The following is a 17619-nucleotide window of genomic DNA, read 5'->3' as shown; positions in this document are numbered from 1 at the left end:
ATGCAGTAGATACAGCAACAGAGAAGGAGAGAAGTTAGCTTTGGCCAATCAACACATCTCCGCCATTGTCTTCGTCATCAAGCTCCAGCACCAGGCAAAAGTAGAGAGGAGACGAACGAACAGGAGGAGGAAGGAGAGACTGGAGTCACTGGACAAAGGAGAAGAGAAGTAGAGAACAACCCGCCACATTAAGTTAATTGCCTTCGATCTGTTAGAGCCAATAGGAGGGAGACACGTGGCAGAAACATTGAATTAAAATTTCCTGCGGCACTCGTTCAATCGGCCGTGAAATAGTGATTTTACGTGATTTCATCCGATTTTAATGATTTTACCCTATTTTAACTCGATTTTACTCATTTTCGAGTTTTATGTACGATTTAGCATGTAAAGCCTATATTAACTCGTAAAACATATAATTTTACAAGTTGAATCGTGATTTTAACAACCTTGCAACAAATGATAAAAATCAAAGCGTGGGGAAGGCGATCCAATACCAGCGTGGCAGCATCCAGAGCACCATTAATGTCAGCTTTTGAACTCCAAAGTGCACTCGTGAATAGTTTTTAAAATATTTTTATTTAAAAATATATTAAAATAATATATATAATTTATTTTTTATTTTTTAAAATTTATATTTGACATTAATATATTAAAATAATTTTAAAAAATTAAAAAAATTAATTTTAAATAAAAAATTAATTTTTTAATAAAATGTTATTAGACCATGTTGCCAAAAAAACCTTGATCCGAGAAGAATTGTTGTCATTTAGTGATTGGAAGCTGTGTTTAAGGACCTATTTATCATTGTGGTTGAACGGTTTTTTTTTTTTTTTTTCTAGAATTTTTTTTTTAATAAGATACATCTCATATAAATTTATTATTATTTTATATTTAATTCAATTAAAAATATTAAGTTTTAATATCATATGTTCAGTAACTCAATAAATAATTTAATATTATTATTTAATTTAACCTTAGAGCAACCAAGTACATAAAATATATTTTAGTTTAGAAGAATTATTGAGAATCCATAGTTTTCATCTCCTGTTGATAATTCAATATAAATTTCTTTTCTTTCAAGATAAATAAAGAGAAGAAAAAAACCAGTTCAACATGTCCTTTTATTTTGGTTAGATTAAATTTTTATTTTTTAATTTTATTCTTATATTTTCAGTTTAATATATACATGATAAACTTAAATTTAACTTATCTGATTAACTTACTATCCAAATAAGACTCTTTTTTAATTTATTTATTTTTGTTACAAGAATATTATTTCATTAAAAATCATTGAAATGCTATTATTTTAAAATTAAATTGAATTAACTCAACTTGAAAATGGGACCGGAATGATAACTACGATCACACCCACTCGAGATATCCAATCGGCCGAACAAACGTCATCCCCACAAATCCTTGGTTGCCCCACCCCACTAACGCCCATCTTCCATCAAACCCCAGTCTGTGGAGGAGGTTAAGCTGTTCCCCGGAGGCCATGGAAAGGGGTGGAGATTCTGGAAGAAAAACTAGGTTACTGTGCAGAGAGGTTCCGATCTTGAAATCAAAATCATTTTGAGCATATTTATAGACAAATTAAAGGTTGTATGAACAGGAATTGGAGGCCTCAATCTGACGATGTGTCGGGTATGTTAGATAGCCTGCCAGCAAAGGAAGAAACGACGTGGGTTCAATGATCTAGAGTGGCTTGGCTGAAGCAACGAGACAGAAAGCCATTGTCCCCTGACATGAATCAGATGCTTGCTGCTACCTTTACACATGAGGAGGCTTGCGAGGCAAATACACCCATCAAAAAGCCCTTGTCCCCTGTTGCTTTTGCTGCCATTTTCTTTAAGAAATGGATGTTTGTCCAGTACTGTTAGGGGTGCTGAATGGCGATTGGAATCCACTAACTGTAAACCACTCATTCCCAAAGCTAATAGCCCTGAGAAATGCTCTCATTTTCAAGCTTTTTATGGAAGCCCTAGCTAATAGGCTGAAAAAGATTTTGAAGGTTACTGTTAGTGAGAATCTGTGTGTAAAAATGTACTCTTAGCTTTTGAAACTTTTCACTGCACGAGGAAGATGAGAGGTAAGCAAGACATCATGGGGCTCGAGCTAGACAAGATAGGGGCGGCCATTGGTTCAACCGGTTTGGTTTGGATAAAGAGTATGTTTGGCAACGCGTTCATGTTCGTGTTTCTTTAAAAATACATGAAATGGCCGTTTGATTACAAATGGTAAAACAATAAAAACACATGGGTCCCGCCATTTATATGCGGCAGGACCACAACTTTTAAGAAGCAGTAAATTACTGTTTTTTTACTAGAGTTTCAGGTACACTGCAGTGAATTACACTGTTCACGTGAACAGTGCAATTCACTTGCACTGTTTATAGACACTTTTTTTTTTCAATGTATTAATTTTTTTAACAGTTTTTTATTTTTAAAAAACTAGTTTATAGACACTTTTTTTTTCAATGTATTAATTTTTTTAACAGTTTTTTATTTAAAAAAAACTAGTTTTGAACAATATTTTTTTTCTCGAAAAACTAGTATAAAGTAAATTAAATTCACTCGCACTATAATATTAATTTTATACTTGATAATATTTTATCTGATTTTATTACACGCTCACAAAATTATAAAAAATATAGTTCTTATCGGCTGAATTTTGTATGTAATGAAATTATAAATAGTTTAATGGAATAATAAAAAATATTTTATATCAAGTATTATTTATTTCATGATGTAATATGAATAATTAATTCTATAATATTTAAATTTAAAACCATCAATATTAGTATATATATTTTAAAATTATTTTATAACCTTAATTTCAAAAGCATTTTTAACCAAACACATTAAACTATTTTTTCTTCAACCTCAATTTCAACCACAGTTTTAACCAAACACCTATTTTTTCAAACCAACCTCAACTAAAAGTACTTTTTATACAACAATTTTTTTCAAATTACAACCACAACAGCTACCGCAATACCAAATACACTAAAAAACTTCAGCTGAATTGAATTAAATGAAAGAATCAAAACATTGACTAGTTTGGTTTGCTTTTATATTAAAAAAAAAGAGAATAAATTCAATTTAATTCATAAAAATATGTTAGTTTGACTATATTTTATAAGCTTTGATTTTTTTATTTTATAATAGATTTTTTAAAAAAGTTAGTTTAAGTTCGGTTTTAATTTCTAAAATCAAAATCAAACATTCTTGAATTTATTAAAAAAAATTTAGCCAAACTTTCCCACAAAATTGAAAAACCATTCAATTAAGTTACTTTGGAGTTGTTTTGTTTTGTTTTGTTTTTTAAAAAAATATTTTGAATAATTTAATAAGTTTACTCACTTCTAAAAAAGAATGATAATTTAATTCTAACTCGATGGATATCAACTCAACCAATGAATAGATATTTTTTGAACCCGATAGATAAGAGATGGATATAAATATTATCAAAATCAATCCGAAACTAACCCGAAATATATATTATATTATATAAATATTTAAAATTTTTAATACAATATATATATATATATATATTAATTAATAAATAATAATAGCTAGATAATAATAGATACTCATATGATACTAGAAACCTAATAAATAATTTATTAATATTTACATTTTTTATTCAATAAATAATAAATAAAATATAAGTAGTAAAAAATTTAACCTGCCTGCGGTACCCATTGCCATCCCTACTCAACACAACTAAAGGCATGTGATAGAGCTGAACGAGGGTTACTTAAGAAAGTTATGTTGAAACTGGGTTTCTGCCCGGTGGGGGATGATGTTATGAAGAGATGTGTCTCCGTGGCGAGCTATTTGGTTCTTGTTAATGGCATTCCTCCCCGACAATTCCAACTTAGCAGAGGACTCCGGCAAGGGATCCTCTATCACCTTGTTTCTTATTTGTGTTGAAGGTCTTTCAGCTTTGGTCAATGATGCTGAAAAGGGAGGTTTAATTAATGGAGGAAAGGTTTGTCGTCGAGCACCTTCCATCACCCATTTATTTTTTGCTGATGACAGTATTCTGGTTACCAGGGAAACCATGCGAGAAGTTGAATGTATTGCAGACATCCTCCAGCTATATGAAAAGCCTCTGGTCAGCAAGTAAATTTAGAAAAGACTGAAGTAGCGTTCAGCCAAAATGATCCAATAAGTGCAGAATATGTTCAACCAGCGATTAGGAGTTAAGGCAGTGCAGCGCTATACATGCTAAATGCTTGGGTCTTCCAGCTATGGTAAGAAGGCTAAAGAAGGCAGTCTTGTCCTCAATCCAGGACCAGGTTTGTAAGAAGGTGGGTTGCTTGAAAGAGAGATTTTTATCAGAAGTTGGAAGGGAACTTTTGATCAATTCAGTACTATAGGCCATTCCTACGCATTCGACATCGTGTTTTAGGCTTTCTGACACCCTCTGTGAGGAGATGGGGAGTAAGATAAAAAAAGTTTTGCTGGTGCCAATTGCAGGATCGAAGGATTCACTGGGTTTTTTTGGGAGAAATTATGTAAGGGAGAAGCTTATGGTGGTTTGGGTTGGGTTTGAGGAAGATGTCTTGTTTTAGCAAAGCAAGGTTGGAGATTGCTTAAGAATCCTTCCTTTCAGATAGCCCCTGTATTAAAACAGATCTTTTCCTTCAACCAGTTCTGTACATAGAAGCTTCTGTTGGCCAATCTCCGAGCTATTAATGGAGAAAATATTATTGGTGCTAAGGATCTGCTAGAAGCTGGAACTAGATGGCGAGTTGGCAATGGAAATGATATCCGGATATAGAAGAATAAATGGGGACCAGATCTACCTGAGATGCGCATACAGTCTTTTGTTTCAGTTCTCGATCGGTAAAAGTGCTCGAGTGAGCTGATCAACTGGGAGACCAGGACTTGGGATGGTGATCTGATCGATTCCATCTTTTCACAAATGAAGCTCGGGGTATTCTATCCATCCTGACAAGTCTTCGTCGAGCAAAGGATGATTTAACCAGGGCAATGGCTAGAAATGGTAGCTAGCGTCTCTGTTGAAAGCGGATACCATTTTGAGAAAGAAGACTGGAAGCTCGTCCATTGTTGACTAGTGACGAATCTTGGTGGAATTTCGTCTGGAAGCTTCATATTATTCCTGAGGTCAATAGCTCTATATGGCATGCATGCCTAGATGTGATGCAATCGAATTCGAATCTTACAAGGAAGAGGATTACTGTTGATCATAATATTCGTGACAGATACGTACCATTCTAATGGTGAAACGACTTGGCATATTCTGGTCCAATGTTCGTGGGCAAGGAAGATGTGGCTGGAGATCAGTCCTCTTGAGTGGGTGCAGCACTTGAAACAAAGCCTCAATGATGATGAGATGAGGATAGTTTTTTCTCTTAAGTGGCGTCTCTGACCCTCAGATTTGCATGCAATGTAACTATTCAGTGGTTGTAAATCTGAGTTGCGATGGAGAAGATTGGATTAGGGTTGCCATGCTCGATGATAAGGGTGAGGTTTTTGCTGACAGATTCGAAACCAGCTGACCCTCTTTTTGCTGTAGAAGTGGGTGGAGCTTTCGCTGCTCAACACGGTCTCCTTCTTGCTACTGATACGGGTTGTGCGGTGCTGTTCTGAAGACAAATTGTAAGCCTCTTTCCCATGCCCTGAAGCCTCCACATCTCCTCCCTAGTGAATTGAGCAGTGCGGCGGTGGAGAGTATTTCACATAGGCTCCAGCTTCTCCTCGTACTCACCTAGAAGTTCCAGCCATATCGCACATGCTCTTAATTAGTAGAATGGTAGGTTGATCTCGGGAGAATTTGGATGGAGGTTACGTTGATGATGATGGTGATGATTGGTGCCCTCAGAATTATCTGCTATTTCATAAGAAGAATTAATAAAAATAGATTATGATAAAAAAAAAATCAAGAATCATCCAATCCATTTATGCTATCTGTATGGGAATTATGGTGGGTTCCAGCAATTTAATTACTTAAAATGTTCCAATTATTTTTACTTTTGAAATAGCAGTAATTCTCATGAGCTAGCTACTGTTCCAAAATTCTATTAGGGTTATTCAAATAATCAGTTGTTTGATTATTCTTCCCATGAAGATAATAAGAATTATATGGTGAATTACGCAGCATTAATTAACTATATTTACACCCGTTTTAATAAACAAAAAAGATTCTAGGAAAAAAAACGATTCTCTAAAAGAAGTTGATTATATATATAAAATATATATTTTTAATTTTTTTTAATATCAACATATTAAAATCATAAAAAAAATATACTATAAAAATTATTAATTTAATATTTTTTGAAGATATATATATTTTTAAAAAACATCTAAAAATATAAAATACTGCATTACTAAACGGACCAGCCGATAGCCAAGATTGTGCTTAACTTACCATTAGCCTTTCCTTTAATTATCCCATAAGAACTTATTGGATCTACGCCAGAAGAAGAAGAAGAAGATTAACTTTAAAAATTCTTTGAGATGCCTTTTTTTTCCATTCAAACATTCTTTCATCCCACTTCAGGTTCCATCTTTGCTACAAAGTAAATTCTACATTCGATTTCTCGAAGCTTAGTCTTATCTTCTTTTTTTTTTTCCTGTTTGGAGCCGTGAAATGAACATGATTTCTTGTTTTTTTATCCTTACAATAAGGTTACAGTGTTATTAGTTATTAAACTTCATATTAAAATCATGAATAAAGCTCAAATGGAGAAAGGTAATTTGAGGTGGCAAAGGTGAGGAAAGAACACAACAGGAACGTTTAACCGACGCCAAATGCCAATATTCTGGAGGGTGCTTTCTCGCTTTCTTTCTCACTCACATTCTCTACAGTGCATGTCTTTGTCTCTGTCTCTGTCTCCTCTGTTTCTTCTCTTAAAACCCAAACAAACTAACCCAGTTTTTACTTCAAAAACTCGGACAAGTTTCTCTGCTTAAAGACTGTTACTACTCTAATTATATTCTCAATCTCCTTCTCTCTCACATACACTCAAATACATATACATACAGCACTGACTCTGTCCCCTATCTGTCTCTGTCCATGATGGAAAATAATGGTTTTTCTTCTCCTCGAAATGATTCGTTTCCTGCTGGTCTCCGTGTTCTCGTTGTCGATGATGATCCCACCTGGTTAAAAATCCTTGAAAAGATGCTCAAGAAATGCTCTTATGAAGGTTACTTAACTATATTTTTTCCACATCCGCTTCTTACTAGCATCTATCTATTACTCTTCTTAGTTGCGCCTTGCGATTTCTTTTTCACTTACAAACTGTTGTTTCTGAACTGGGTTTTGTTTCTACAATCCACGGTCTCATTTCAGCTTGATGGTGGCTTTTACTTTTTGTTTCTTTCCTGTTATTTGGTTTTTCTTTTTCATGGGCTCCGAAGAATATCTTGATTTCTCTGCTGTAAGCTAGTACATGGAGAATTCGAGATTCTTCTTAAATAATTGATATCCCGCAATTTTTTTCCTTCGTTTTTTGAGCTATGCAAGTGACATGCAACTAAAGGGTTCCAAAGTTGTGCATGGAAGGTTGTTGTGTTGTTTTTGAGCATTTTTGGATTTTATTATTTTCAGGAATTATTTATCACCTCAGGTATCATTTCAAGTTCCAAAATTTTGTAAACAGGCTCATGGTATTGGGAATGTGGAGGAATTGTCTTTCTTGATTTCAAGATTTGAAGCTCAGAATTTGCTTATTTCCAACAGAAATATACAAGTTTATCATCAATGATGTTGTGCTACTCTTTTCACAGATTTGTCCTCTTTTCTTTTTTGCAGTTGGTTAAAGTAATTAGAGGGTTTATTGATGTTTGCTCCACTAGTACTAGCCAACTAAACTATTGAAAGTATGAAACACATCAATATCCTCCTACTCTTTTAGTATTTCCAGTTTTATTTAATTTTCATCTTCTGGGTGCATTTAACTCAGATTTAGTGATCTTGAGCATGATGAGATTGAATGGATTATGATTGTTTGGCAATGTTGTTGGCTTTTACGTGTTTATGATTGTGGTTACAGCCATCATTGCCATAACAGAGTTAAATCATATCTGTTGTTTGAAGTGATTTGGAGTTGAAGGCCAAAATAATAGTTAAAAAAATCAAAATCATGATTTGATTAACATGATATTAATATGGACGTAAGGTATAAATTTTTTTAAAGGATCTTTAATTAAAAGAAAGTACTGTCATAACAGAACTCATGAGCCTCAATTTTCAGAATTTTGATTTTTTGCCATTTAAGCTACTTCTGTAGCTGTATTTTTTTTTTGTTCCTGCAAAAAACTTGATAGAAGTGTGGTGGGAGGAAAGCACCTCCACCGCAGCTCCAAACACCTTCTTAGCTCAGCTAATCATTTTACATGTTAGCATTGATTTTCCTTGGCATTTTCATTACATTTAGAAGGATATGCTTCACCACTGCAATTCCCTATAGAGTCTTTAAACACTCAAAGTCAACCCTGTTTTTGGATTTAGTTGTTTTCAAGTACTTGTGCCTCTTCCATCGATATTTTTCTCCTTAATTCTTCTGGTACTATTGAAGGACTTTAACATCATAATTTTCTTCTAACTTTTTTGGTATTTCACACCCTCACAATAATATCTTGTTCAGTGAAAGTGATTTCTGATGCTGGATGTGATTCTATAGCAAGATTCTTGGCTTTTGACCATACGTGTAGTGTCTCACATTTCCATTTGGAATGCTTTGTTAGTGACCACATGCGGTTTGGCAAGAGATGCTTTGAACCTGCTTCGTGAGAGGAAAGGAGGATATGACATTGTAATTAGTGACGTCTACATGCCTGACATGGATGGTTTCAAACTTCTAGAGCAAGTTGGACTGGAGATGGATCTTCCAGTCATTAGTCGGTTCTTTTCTCTTACTCTGGAATTTTATTTCAATGCCAATATTTTCTATTTGCGTATACATATACCCATGTCGTGCTTGCACTATATATATATTGGAATATTGACTCAGCTTCTGACCAGATGCGCTTGTCAACTTACAGTGATGTCTGTTGATGGAGAGACAAGCAGGGTGATGAAAGGCGTTCAACATGGAGCGTGTGATTATCTTCTTAAGCCTATACGAATGAAAGAACTCCGGAATATATGGCAGCATGTATTCAGAAAGAAAATACATGAGGTAAGAGACATTGAAACTCTTGAACGGGTCGAAAGTTTTCAGATGACTAGAAATGGATCAGACCACTATGAGGATGGGCATGTGCTCTGTGGAGAAGATCTTGCTTCCATAAAGAAAAGAAAACATATTGAAAGCAAGCATGATGAAAAAGACACTGGTGATAGTATTTCTACAAAGAAAGCTAGAGTAGTTTGGTCAGTAGATCTTCACCAGAAATTTGTCAAAGCCGTAAATCAGATAGGACTTGATAGTAAGTATTTATTTGATGTTTCATTTCAGAAACTTGGTGCTTGAATCATTTCAGGAATTATGAATGCTCACGTATTTTATGAAAAGTTTATTAGCATTGAATTCTTTATGTGGTTTCCAATGATATAGCCACATCTTTGCCATGCTTCGACGGAGCAATGACAGGTAGTGTCTGTTTGGCAGAAGTTGGTCCCAAGAAAATACTTGACATGATGAACGTGCCATGGCTCACAAGAGAAAACGTTGCTAGCCACTTGCAGGTATAACTTATGAAAATCAATCAAAGAATTTTAACATCTTTCTGTCATTTTTAAATTCAATATGTCTTATGAGCGTACTTGATTTTGAGAAGTACAGTATTCCTCATTGGAAAGGCTTTCTTACATGCAGAAATACCGTCTCTATTTGAGTAGGTTGCAGAAAGAAAACGATTTTAAAACTCCTGCTGGTGGGATAAAGCAGTCAGATTCACCTTTAAGAGATTCTGCAGGAAGTTTTGGCTCTCAGAACTCCATCAACTTGCAGCACAATGATTTTTCGAGTGGGAGCTACGGATTTGCTGGTAGTAGCTTAGTTGTCCACAATGGGGATCCCAGAAGCCATGACAGTGATCGAAAGAGACTTGTTTCAACGCCTGTGGAAGAACCCAAAAGAACCTTAACTGTTAATGTTCCCAATCCTTGTATACCCAGAAGTTCACAAATGGAATTTGGTCATCCCCTTGCACCTCCACAATCAGAAGTAGACTTTGGAGCATTGGATTCGACTTTGCCAACAAAGTATCCTTGGTGTGGAATTCAACTAAAAAAAGAACATAATCCACTTCATTTGAATGATGAATTCAGCCACCTTCCACTGCCCGGTCAAAAGCAGCTTACCCAAGCTGATTATCCACAACCTGCTCCAGCCATCAGCTCTGCACCATCCTTAACACCTTCTCATAACGAGTACAGGAGCAATGTTAACCATGCAAGTTCAACAGCTATTGCGGTTGACTCTAGCCCTATTCAAACAAAGACCAATATGGCAAATCATCAAGCTGTTGACCCCAATTCCAAGAGCACACCAAGTTTGGAAAATCAAGGCTTCAATATGAATTCCATTACAGAATTTGAATCTTCCCGGAAAAACATAAATTTGGGAATGCTACCTTTCACAACTTTGGAGGAAGACTTGCAAGTATGTTGGGTTCCAGGTGATTGCAATATGAATCTCGGACTCCAGAACATGGAGGTTCTGGAATACTTCGACCCAGGTCTTATCACAGACGTACCGGTAAACTTGAATGATGGGCTGAGGTTTGACTATGAGTTCAATGACCCAACAGAATATTCTCTAATAGATCAAAGCTTGTTCATAGCATGATCTTCCTCTCCCTTCCATTCATGTTCAATGATGAAGGATCACTTGCCTTACCTTTTTCTGTACCAATACATTACAGGAGCCTTCTAACTCTGGGTTGGGATAATTTATTTTTGATCGGTCTGGTCTTGGATGTTGAAACAAGTATAATAGGAGTGATGACAAACATCCAGCATAATAATGTCTGTCACTCACCTCTGGTACCTGCATTACTGTGCTGTATGCTGCATCTGTCAACATTCCTTACAATGTATTAGCTGCCGGAAGTAGAAATCTTATCACCCCACATCTCATTCTGATGCTTTAACTGAAATGGTTTTATGTCCGTTCTCTGCTCATTTTGCTTGATTAGTACTGAGCTGACTCAAATGATGGCATTGCAGAACTCTGATGAGGTCCAATCTTTCGGCAGTACCGGCACGGACTTGTTTGGCCTCGACCTAAAATCAACTGCACTAAGCAGCTTTATTAATCCTGGGCCCTTTGTTCACGCATTAAATGGACTGGTCTGTCTATGTAGGTTTTTGATTCAGATTGTGTATAATACAAAAGAAATGAACAAAGAACAGGAAATAATAGTCGAAAACATAAGAGGAAAGGGGAGAGAGCCAGTTTCTATCAGCATTTAGCTTTACTCGAGGACTAGAAAACAAAGTGATGCTAAAGCTAATAATTGAGGGAATATACACAGATTTTATAGTGCTAGTTTTACATAGCAGGCCATGAAACAATAGTGCCAATCTTTCAACATGTAATGAAAGAATGATCCCTTCGATTCTACTGTCAAACCTCAACACGCTACATATTGCCAAAACTATTCAACTTCCACAAGGAAACAGAAAAAATAACTGGTATAAAATTCTACAAATTAAAAGGCTATGTTTGTTTTCGCGTTGCATTGCACCGCAGCAAAAGCATCAAACCAGCCCTCAATGTTGAACACTGTCATCAAAATTACGTTGCCATCAAAGGATTATTTTCCTTGCGTAGCGTGTAGAAAGGTAAATCTGCACAATCACTAGCTGGGTTGATCAAACACAACACAGTTCTGATGCTCATAAGAAGCACCCTCGTACAAGGAGCTCACAGCTGGATATTTGGAGAAGCATTCTCATGCGTGTTCTTCTTCGGTAGCAAGGTGATTGAGCGAGTTGAGCTATGGTTACTTCTCTGGATAACAGGCTTGGAGCTTGCCACATTGGAGGTTGACTTCCTCCCAAGTTTCGGTGATCGAGGTCGAGTCAATGGGATCTGCAAAACATGATTGATCTGTAAAACTAAAAAAAAGTAATGCATCTAAAGCTTAGACTTAGAACCGTATCTCTACTTCTTTTCACCCCTGGTCCTATGGAAAATGGGAAAACCATCTCATCCACAGAAGAAATATCGCAAAGGTCAGATTTCCATGATTGAACTTCTAAAGCAGGCCGACGCAAGCTCAAATTTTGAATGATTGAACACCTAAAGCATGCCTAATTAGCAAGTTTTATTTCCTATTTTGTAGTATTACATTCTTCTAAATGTTAAATTTTGTAGAGCAGTTCTAAATTACCAATGCAGCAAATTCTAGCAGCTTCATAATACTACCAAAATATTATTCATGAATATTAGATATGAGACGAACCTTCATTGTTGAATTTTCTGGGGGCCGCAATCCTCGATGCAAGTCATCTCTTGGCTTCCCCCCGAAGACAGCACTCTGCCTTAGTTTCTTAAGGTCATACTCTGCCTTCTCCTGCACAGCATTAACAGAAAAGGTAATTTTTTGAAAATGGCTTTATCAAGAAACAAGGATAAAATGCAAGTCCAATGTCAGAAAATAATTTTTGGATAGAATCATTGAGTATAGAATAAAGGAAACCCATCTGAGCATTTGTGACACACAATACCAAACAAACACTACAATAAGGTTATGTGAGACAACCTTAGGTCTTGCTTGCAGATGCTTTTTTTCTGTGTCCTCCTTTGCATTGTTTTTCTCTCCAAGCTTCTCAAAGAACTAGGATAGCCAGAAAAAAACGAGATATCACACCGTGAGATTATTGTAACAAGGAATAAAAGGACAGAACTGAAGAAATGAATCTTGCCTCTTTTCTTTTTGCCGCTCTTTCATCACTTCTAAAGCTAAATGGAGAGGAGATAAGTGGAGGTCGGGATTTGCTTCCCTTTGCACTTGAAGATTTCGAGCAGCTGTAATTCTATATGTTTAGGATCTGATCATAGGAAAAATGTTGCTTCTCTGTTCTAGTTACTAATTATTCAATCTTCATGAATGGTGTGCTATAAAGGTGAAGAATGCAAGAATGCTACAAACATAAAAATTAATTATATGCTACAAACTCAGTGTGATATACCAACTAGTCCCACAGAAGCAAACATATGACCGTGGCATGAGAAATATGATACAGACAAAAAAGAACCATTCAGGAAATCCAGGAGCAAAGTCCTTACTCTGAAGAGAGGGTCTGCGATATTCCACCTGCTGTAATTTTTCCTGAAACTGACTTGTTGAGCTCTGACTTAGTTCTGCAAGGATACACTACGTCAACGACAACAATTAGAATGGGTCAACTGCTGGTGTTTGTGGAGACAACTACCTTCTATCTTGTGAACGCAGAAATACTGAAGGAAGAAGCTTTGATACACCATAAACAGATCTCTGCAGTTTAGACATGTAATTCATCATGTTGAGTTGCTACATTATTACTGGTGTGAGTATTAATTGAAGTGTGTGCACACATGAGTGTCTGTACTGCATAAAATGATACAGTTCAAATAATGATCATGGTATGAGGAATGGAGATACCTTGGTTGAAATTTCTGGAGCAGCGGACCTGTCTTTAGATACTCTGAGAGAACTTTTATTGGTGTCTTGCAAACGAGAAGAAAAATTGATTGACATGTGGATAGATTTCTGAGTTACTCCCTTTTTGTCCATCAATCCTCCAGCAGACTTCTTACTGTTTGTAGTTGCATTTGTTTCAGCTCTTAGTCTTGTGGAACTTGAAAGTTTGGCAGAAGACTTTGGGAGTTTCGTTGCTCTACTCGGACTAGATGATTTTGATGAAGAACTCATTTGCCTTTTATTACTTGGTAAAGCTACATTCTCCTCTTCAGCAGCTACCTGAGTGGAATGGCAACTTACCTTATTGGCCGTGCCACTGTCCTGAGCATTTTCAATCTGCTTTGCATTTGCGACCTGAATAGTATATTCTTACTGGTGTGAGTAATAATCGAAGTGTGTGCACACATGAGTGCTGCATAAAATGATATAGTTCAAATAATGATCATGGCATGAGGAATGGAGGTACCTTGGTTGGAATTTCTGGAGCAGCGGACCTGAATTTAGTAACTCTGAGAGAACTTTCACTGGTGTCTTGAAGTTGAGAAGCAAAGTTAATTGACATGTGGATAGATTTCGGAGTTACTCTCTTTTTTTTCATCAATTCTCCAGCAGACTTCTTAATGTTTGGAGTATCATTTGTTTCAGCTCTTAGTCTTGCGGAACTCGGAAGTTTGGCAGAAGACTTGGGGAGTATTGATGCTCTACTCTGACTCGATGATTTTGATTGCCTTTCATTACTTGGTAAAGTTGCATTCTCCTCTTCAGCAGCTACCAGATTGGAATGGCAACTTACCTTATTGGGCATTTTCTCTTCTGGCATGGCCACAATAATGTCACCGTCTTCAGCATTTTCGTTCTCCTTTACATTTTCCACCTGAATAGAGTTTTCCATCGCAACTTTTTTCTCTCTCACCTCTTCATTTCCTTCTTCCTTCGCATTTTGTAAATTATCCTTTAGCTCGTCAGCATAAAATGCATTCGCATCAGAGGACTGAATTACGCCAGCATCAACACTCCCCTCATCTTGTTCATTGATGATCACATCATTGGTTTCTTTGGGAACCTCCGAATTAACATGAGAGCTATTGAGAGCCTCGTCTGCAGCTTCTACTTCAGGAACATTAGATGCCGCGTTTGCTTGCTCAAGCAAGGCTGCCGCTTTCATGGCAGCCCTCTTCTTGTAATGATCCTCAAAATATGCTTTCTTTTGGGCAACAGAACCTGGCTTGGAAAACTGCTCAACTTCTTCCAAGTAGCGATTGTGACTAAAGGTTGACCACTTCTCCCAAGCCAAAGATTCTGACATAAATCTCCCGAATGAGATTGATTCGGTCAGCGCTCGAATTGGATTGCCCTGAAACTCAAAAATGAATTCCGTGTTTGCTCAATGATTATTCTCATCCATTTCAAACTGATGATATACATAAAACAATTAACACGGAAATGCGAAGAAACTCCAAAGACCCGCTCAGTTTCTCTATTATTAATCAAAACAAAACAAAAAAGCAGTAATCTTGAAGATATGACGGCCAGACAAATCATGCTCAAGTCTTAAATAAATTTTAACATTAGAAAGAAAAAAGGCAATGCGAAATGGCAAAAATCATCAATACGAAAGATGTCCAGAAAACGAAAGGTAACAAAAGCCAATCCTGGGTGCATTTAATGCAATTTTCCTGAAAATATTAGCTGTTCAGTAAAATAAAAGAGACAGCTTAAATTATTTTCCTTTCAAGAGTTCATTCAAAGCTTTGAGCAGAATCAAGAACAGCAGAAATCAACTAAATAAGAAACGAGTGAATCCTCGAAGCATTATGGTCTGTTTGTTTGCTCAGAAAGAAAACAAAAACGAGCAACAGAATCTCACAACGGCCTTTTTTTCCATTTCACTAAAAAACCCATTCATTATTCTTTAAAGATGTTTCGATATCACAGGCAAGATCACAACAACTGAAGCAAAACCCACAAAATATTACTAAATAACACGAAGAATTTTAAACTGCAGAACATCATAAGACAAGAGATGAAATAATATATGAACAAAAAGAAGTTTGAAGGACTAACCTCTTTGGCTTCTCTGGAAGCACTAGATGGATGAGAAAAGGATCTCAAAAGACAAGCTGATTCTCCCATTTCTTCTTCTTCGCCTATACAAAGAAAGTAAATCCTACTAGCAAAAATATTCTTTTTTTATTCAAAACCCTTCACTACTGAGAACAGGTATTTAGAGCTTTGTCAGAAGAGTGTGTCGTAGTCTCCCTTTAAATTTTGAAAACTAGGCTCTATGCTCAAATGGGTTACGGGTCCATTCCAATATTTCAAGCAAGAAAGGCAAATTGGGTGAGTAAGAATAAGAGGCAATCAGTTCTTCGCAGAGAAAGGAGACTTTTTTTTCCTGAGTCAGTGAGAAAAGGGGGATGAATCTCTCTTCTTTGTTTTTGTGTCTGAATCTTGTTTGTTTGATTGATAGATTTCTTTTCCTTCCATTAGATTACATCCGAATTATGGAGTTGGGCCTTCCCTTAATACAACTCATAACGGCTAGTTTTTTTTTTTTTTATTGATTTCTATTTGGATATAAATTTTTATGTTTATTTAATATTATTAAAAGATTACTTTTTAAAATATTTTTATTTAAAAATATATTTAAATTATATTTTTTTTATTTTTAAATTTTTCATTTGATTTTAACGCATCATTATAATATAAAAATATATAAAAAAATTAAAATAAAAAAAAATCATTATTTTTTAAAATTATTTTTAAAATAAAAAATAAACAAACTTTAACTCGTTAATTTGTTATTAAGATTTGGACTCGGATTCAAGTTTGAGTTTTTTTAAATCAAATTTTTTATTATTAAAATAATATTATTTAAAATTTTAATTAAAAAGTACAAAAATAATATTTTAATAAAAACTAAATTAAGTTAACTTGATTACCTCGTATTGTAAACCTTAAATCTTAATCAAGTTACTGTCCGAACTTAATAAATATGGATTTTTCTTGATATCTATGAAAAAAAAAAAAAAAAAAACATGTTAGTGACCGATGGAGGGAATCTGATAGTAAGATTTTTTTATTTTATTTTCATGTACGTAAAGGTGGCTGGTTGGTCCACAAATTTGAATTTGAACAAAGGAGGTAGACAAATCCAGTGTTTGTAATAGCGATTTAGCAACGGTTTTTGTCTGTAATTAATTACATTATTGCTGACATCTGCATGAGTCAAGGCTTATATATATTAAATGGACCCTATGTTCTAACGAATTAAAATTAAAAACCTAACTAGCTGTTTTCTTTCCATATTTTTAAATATTTCCCCAACGGTTAGGGATATTCTTTATTACTGACATGTATATATTTCCTCATGAATAATTTCTATTCTGGAGGTATGGTTTGAGATTGTGATTAGGTGTATTTTTTCAGATTTTTATTTTAAAAAAAAGAAACTTTAAATTAGTATTTTATAGTATATTAATTTCAAAACAATTTATTAAAAATCATTATTTTAATAATTTTTTAAACAAAAAGCATAACAATTTCAAATATAACCAGCTAAGTCATTGCTATGGTTGCACTACACACACACACACACACATATATATATATATATATATAAATGTCCGGGTCAATTTGTACGCATTTCGACCAATTTCATGGGTCTTGAAATTAATGACTATGTAAGTCTCCAATAACCATCATATTAGCAACCACATAGTTCGAATCTGAAACAACATGGAAGCAAATCCTTTTATCCTAGTTTTTATTACCGAATCACTTATTAGATGGTTTATCTTATATATAATATTATCTTATATATTTTTGTTTGCAAAACACTGAACAAGTTCTAACATACACATTGATTTATAAGTTATTTTTTAAAAATTATATGAAAAAGTTGGCATATTAATTACCGGATGCCTCCATTGATAGTTTAAAGAAGTAATTCTAAATAGATATCTGGATCGTAAAGTATCTTATCTTCATGAGTGAAAACAACTTG

General features: G+C 35.0%; 2 protein-coding genes across 5 annotated transcripts; one reads left to right on the top strand and one right to left on the bottom strand.

Moving 5' to 3' along the window:
* The first annotated feature begins 6772 nt into the window (after window positions 1–6772).
* On the top strand, window positions 6773–11106 carry LOC118053659 (two-component response regulator ARR11). 4 transcript variants are annotated; one of them, XM_035064995.2, is made up of 6 exons: window positions 7046–7180; window positions 7789–7856; window positions 8724–8876; window positions 9021–9407; window positions 9536–9666; window positions 9797–11106. In XM_035064995.2, coding segments are annotated over exons 2-6 (1647 nt in total). In that variant the 5' UTR covers window positions 7046–7180; window positions 7789–7855; the 3' UTR covers window positions 10772–11106. The 4 variants fall into 4 exon arrangements, with proteins under 4 accessions (XP_034920869.1, XP_034920863.1, XP_034920877.1 ...); XM_035064978.2 differs by lacking the exon at window positions 7789–7856 and having other exon boundaries at window positions 6773–7180; window positions 9572–9666; XM_035064972.2 differs by lacking the exon at window positions 7789–7856 and having other exon boundaries at window positions 6773–7180.
* A 305-nt stretch (window positions 11107–11411) lies between these two features.
* Window positions 11412–16117, bottom strand: LOC118053650 (uncharacterized). Its single transcript, XM_035064961.2, has 9 exons — window positions 15678–16117; window positions 14080–14967; window positions 13575–13967; window positions 13366–13427; window positions 13220–13294; window positions 12856–12958; window positions 12693–12767; window positions 12393–12503; window positions 11412–12019 (listed from the first exon to the last, which is right to left on the bottom strand). Exons 1-9 carry the CDS (start codon window positions 15744–15746, stop codon window positions 11852–11854), a joined length of 1944 nt encoding a protein of 647 aa, XP_034920852.1. The 5' UTR covers window positions 15747–16117; the 3' UTR covers window positions 11412–11851.
* Window positions 16118–17619: the final 1502 nt, after the last annotated feature.

The sequence above is a fragment of the Populus alba genome, chromosome 8, assembly GCF_005239225.2.
Source record: "Populus alba chromosome 8, ASM523922v2, whole genome shotgun sequence".
NCBI classification, from domain to species: domain Eukaryota; kingdom Viridiplantae; phylum Streptophyta; class Magnoliopsida; order Malpighiales; family Salicaceae; genus Populus; species Populus alba.
Note: the sequence above shows the minus strand (reverse complement) of the source record. Positions and strands in the feature narration are given on the sequence as shown.

Coding starts and splice junctions, on each gene's coding strand:
- LOC118053659 (XM_035064972.2), top strand. CDS start 7,048: ATGATGGAAAATAATGGTTTTTCTTCTCCTCGAAATGATTCGTTTCCT. Junction 8,877..9,020: donor GATGGATCTTCCAGTCATTA/GTCGGTTCTTTT, acceptor GTCAACTTACAG/TGATGTCTGTTGATGGAGAG. Junction 9,667..9,796: donor ACGTTGCTAGCCACTTGCAG/GTATAACTTATG, acceptor TCTTACATGCAG/AAATACCGTCTCTATTTGAG.
- LOC118053650 (XM_035064961.2), bottom strand. CDS start 15,746: ATGGGAGAATCAGCTTGTCTTTTGAGATCCTTTTCTCATCCATCTAGT. Junction 14,968..15,677: donor CTTCCAGAGAAGCCAAAGAG/GTTAGTCCTTCA, acceptor TTTGAGTTTCAG/GGCAATCCAATTCGAGCGCT. Junction 12,768..12,855: donor GAGCGGCAAAAAGAAAAGAG/GCAAGATTCATT, acceptor TGGCTATCCTAG/TTCTTTGAGAAGCTTGGAGA.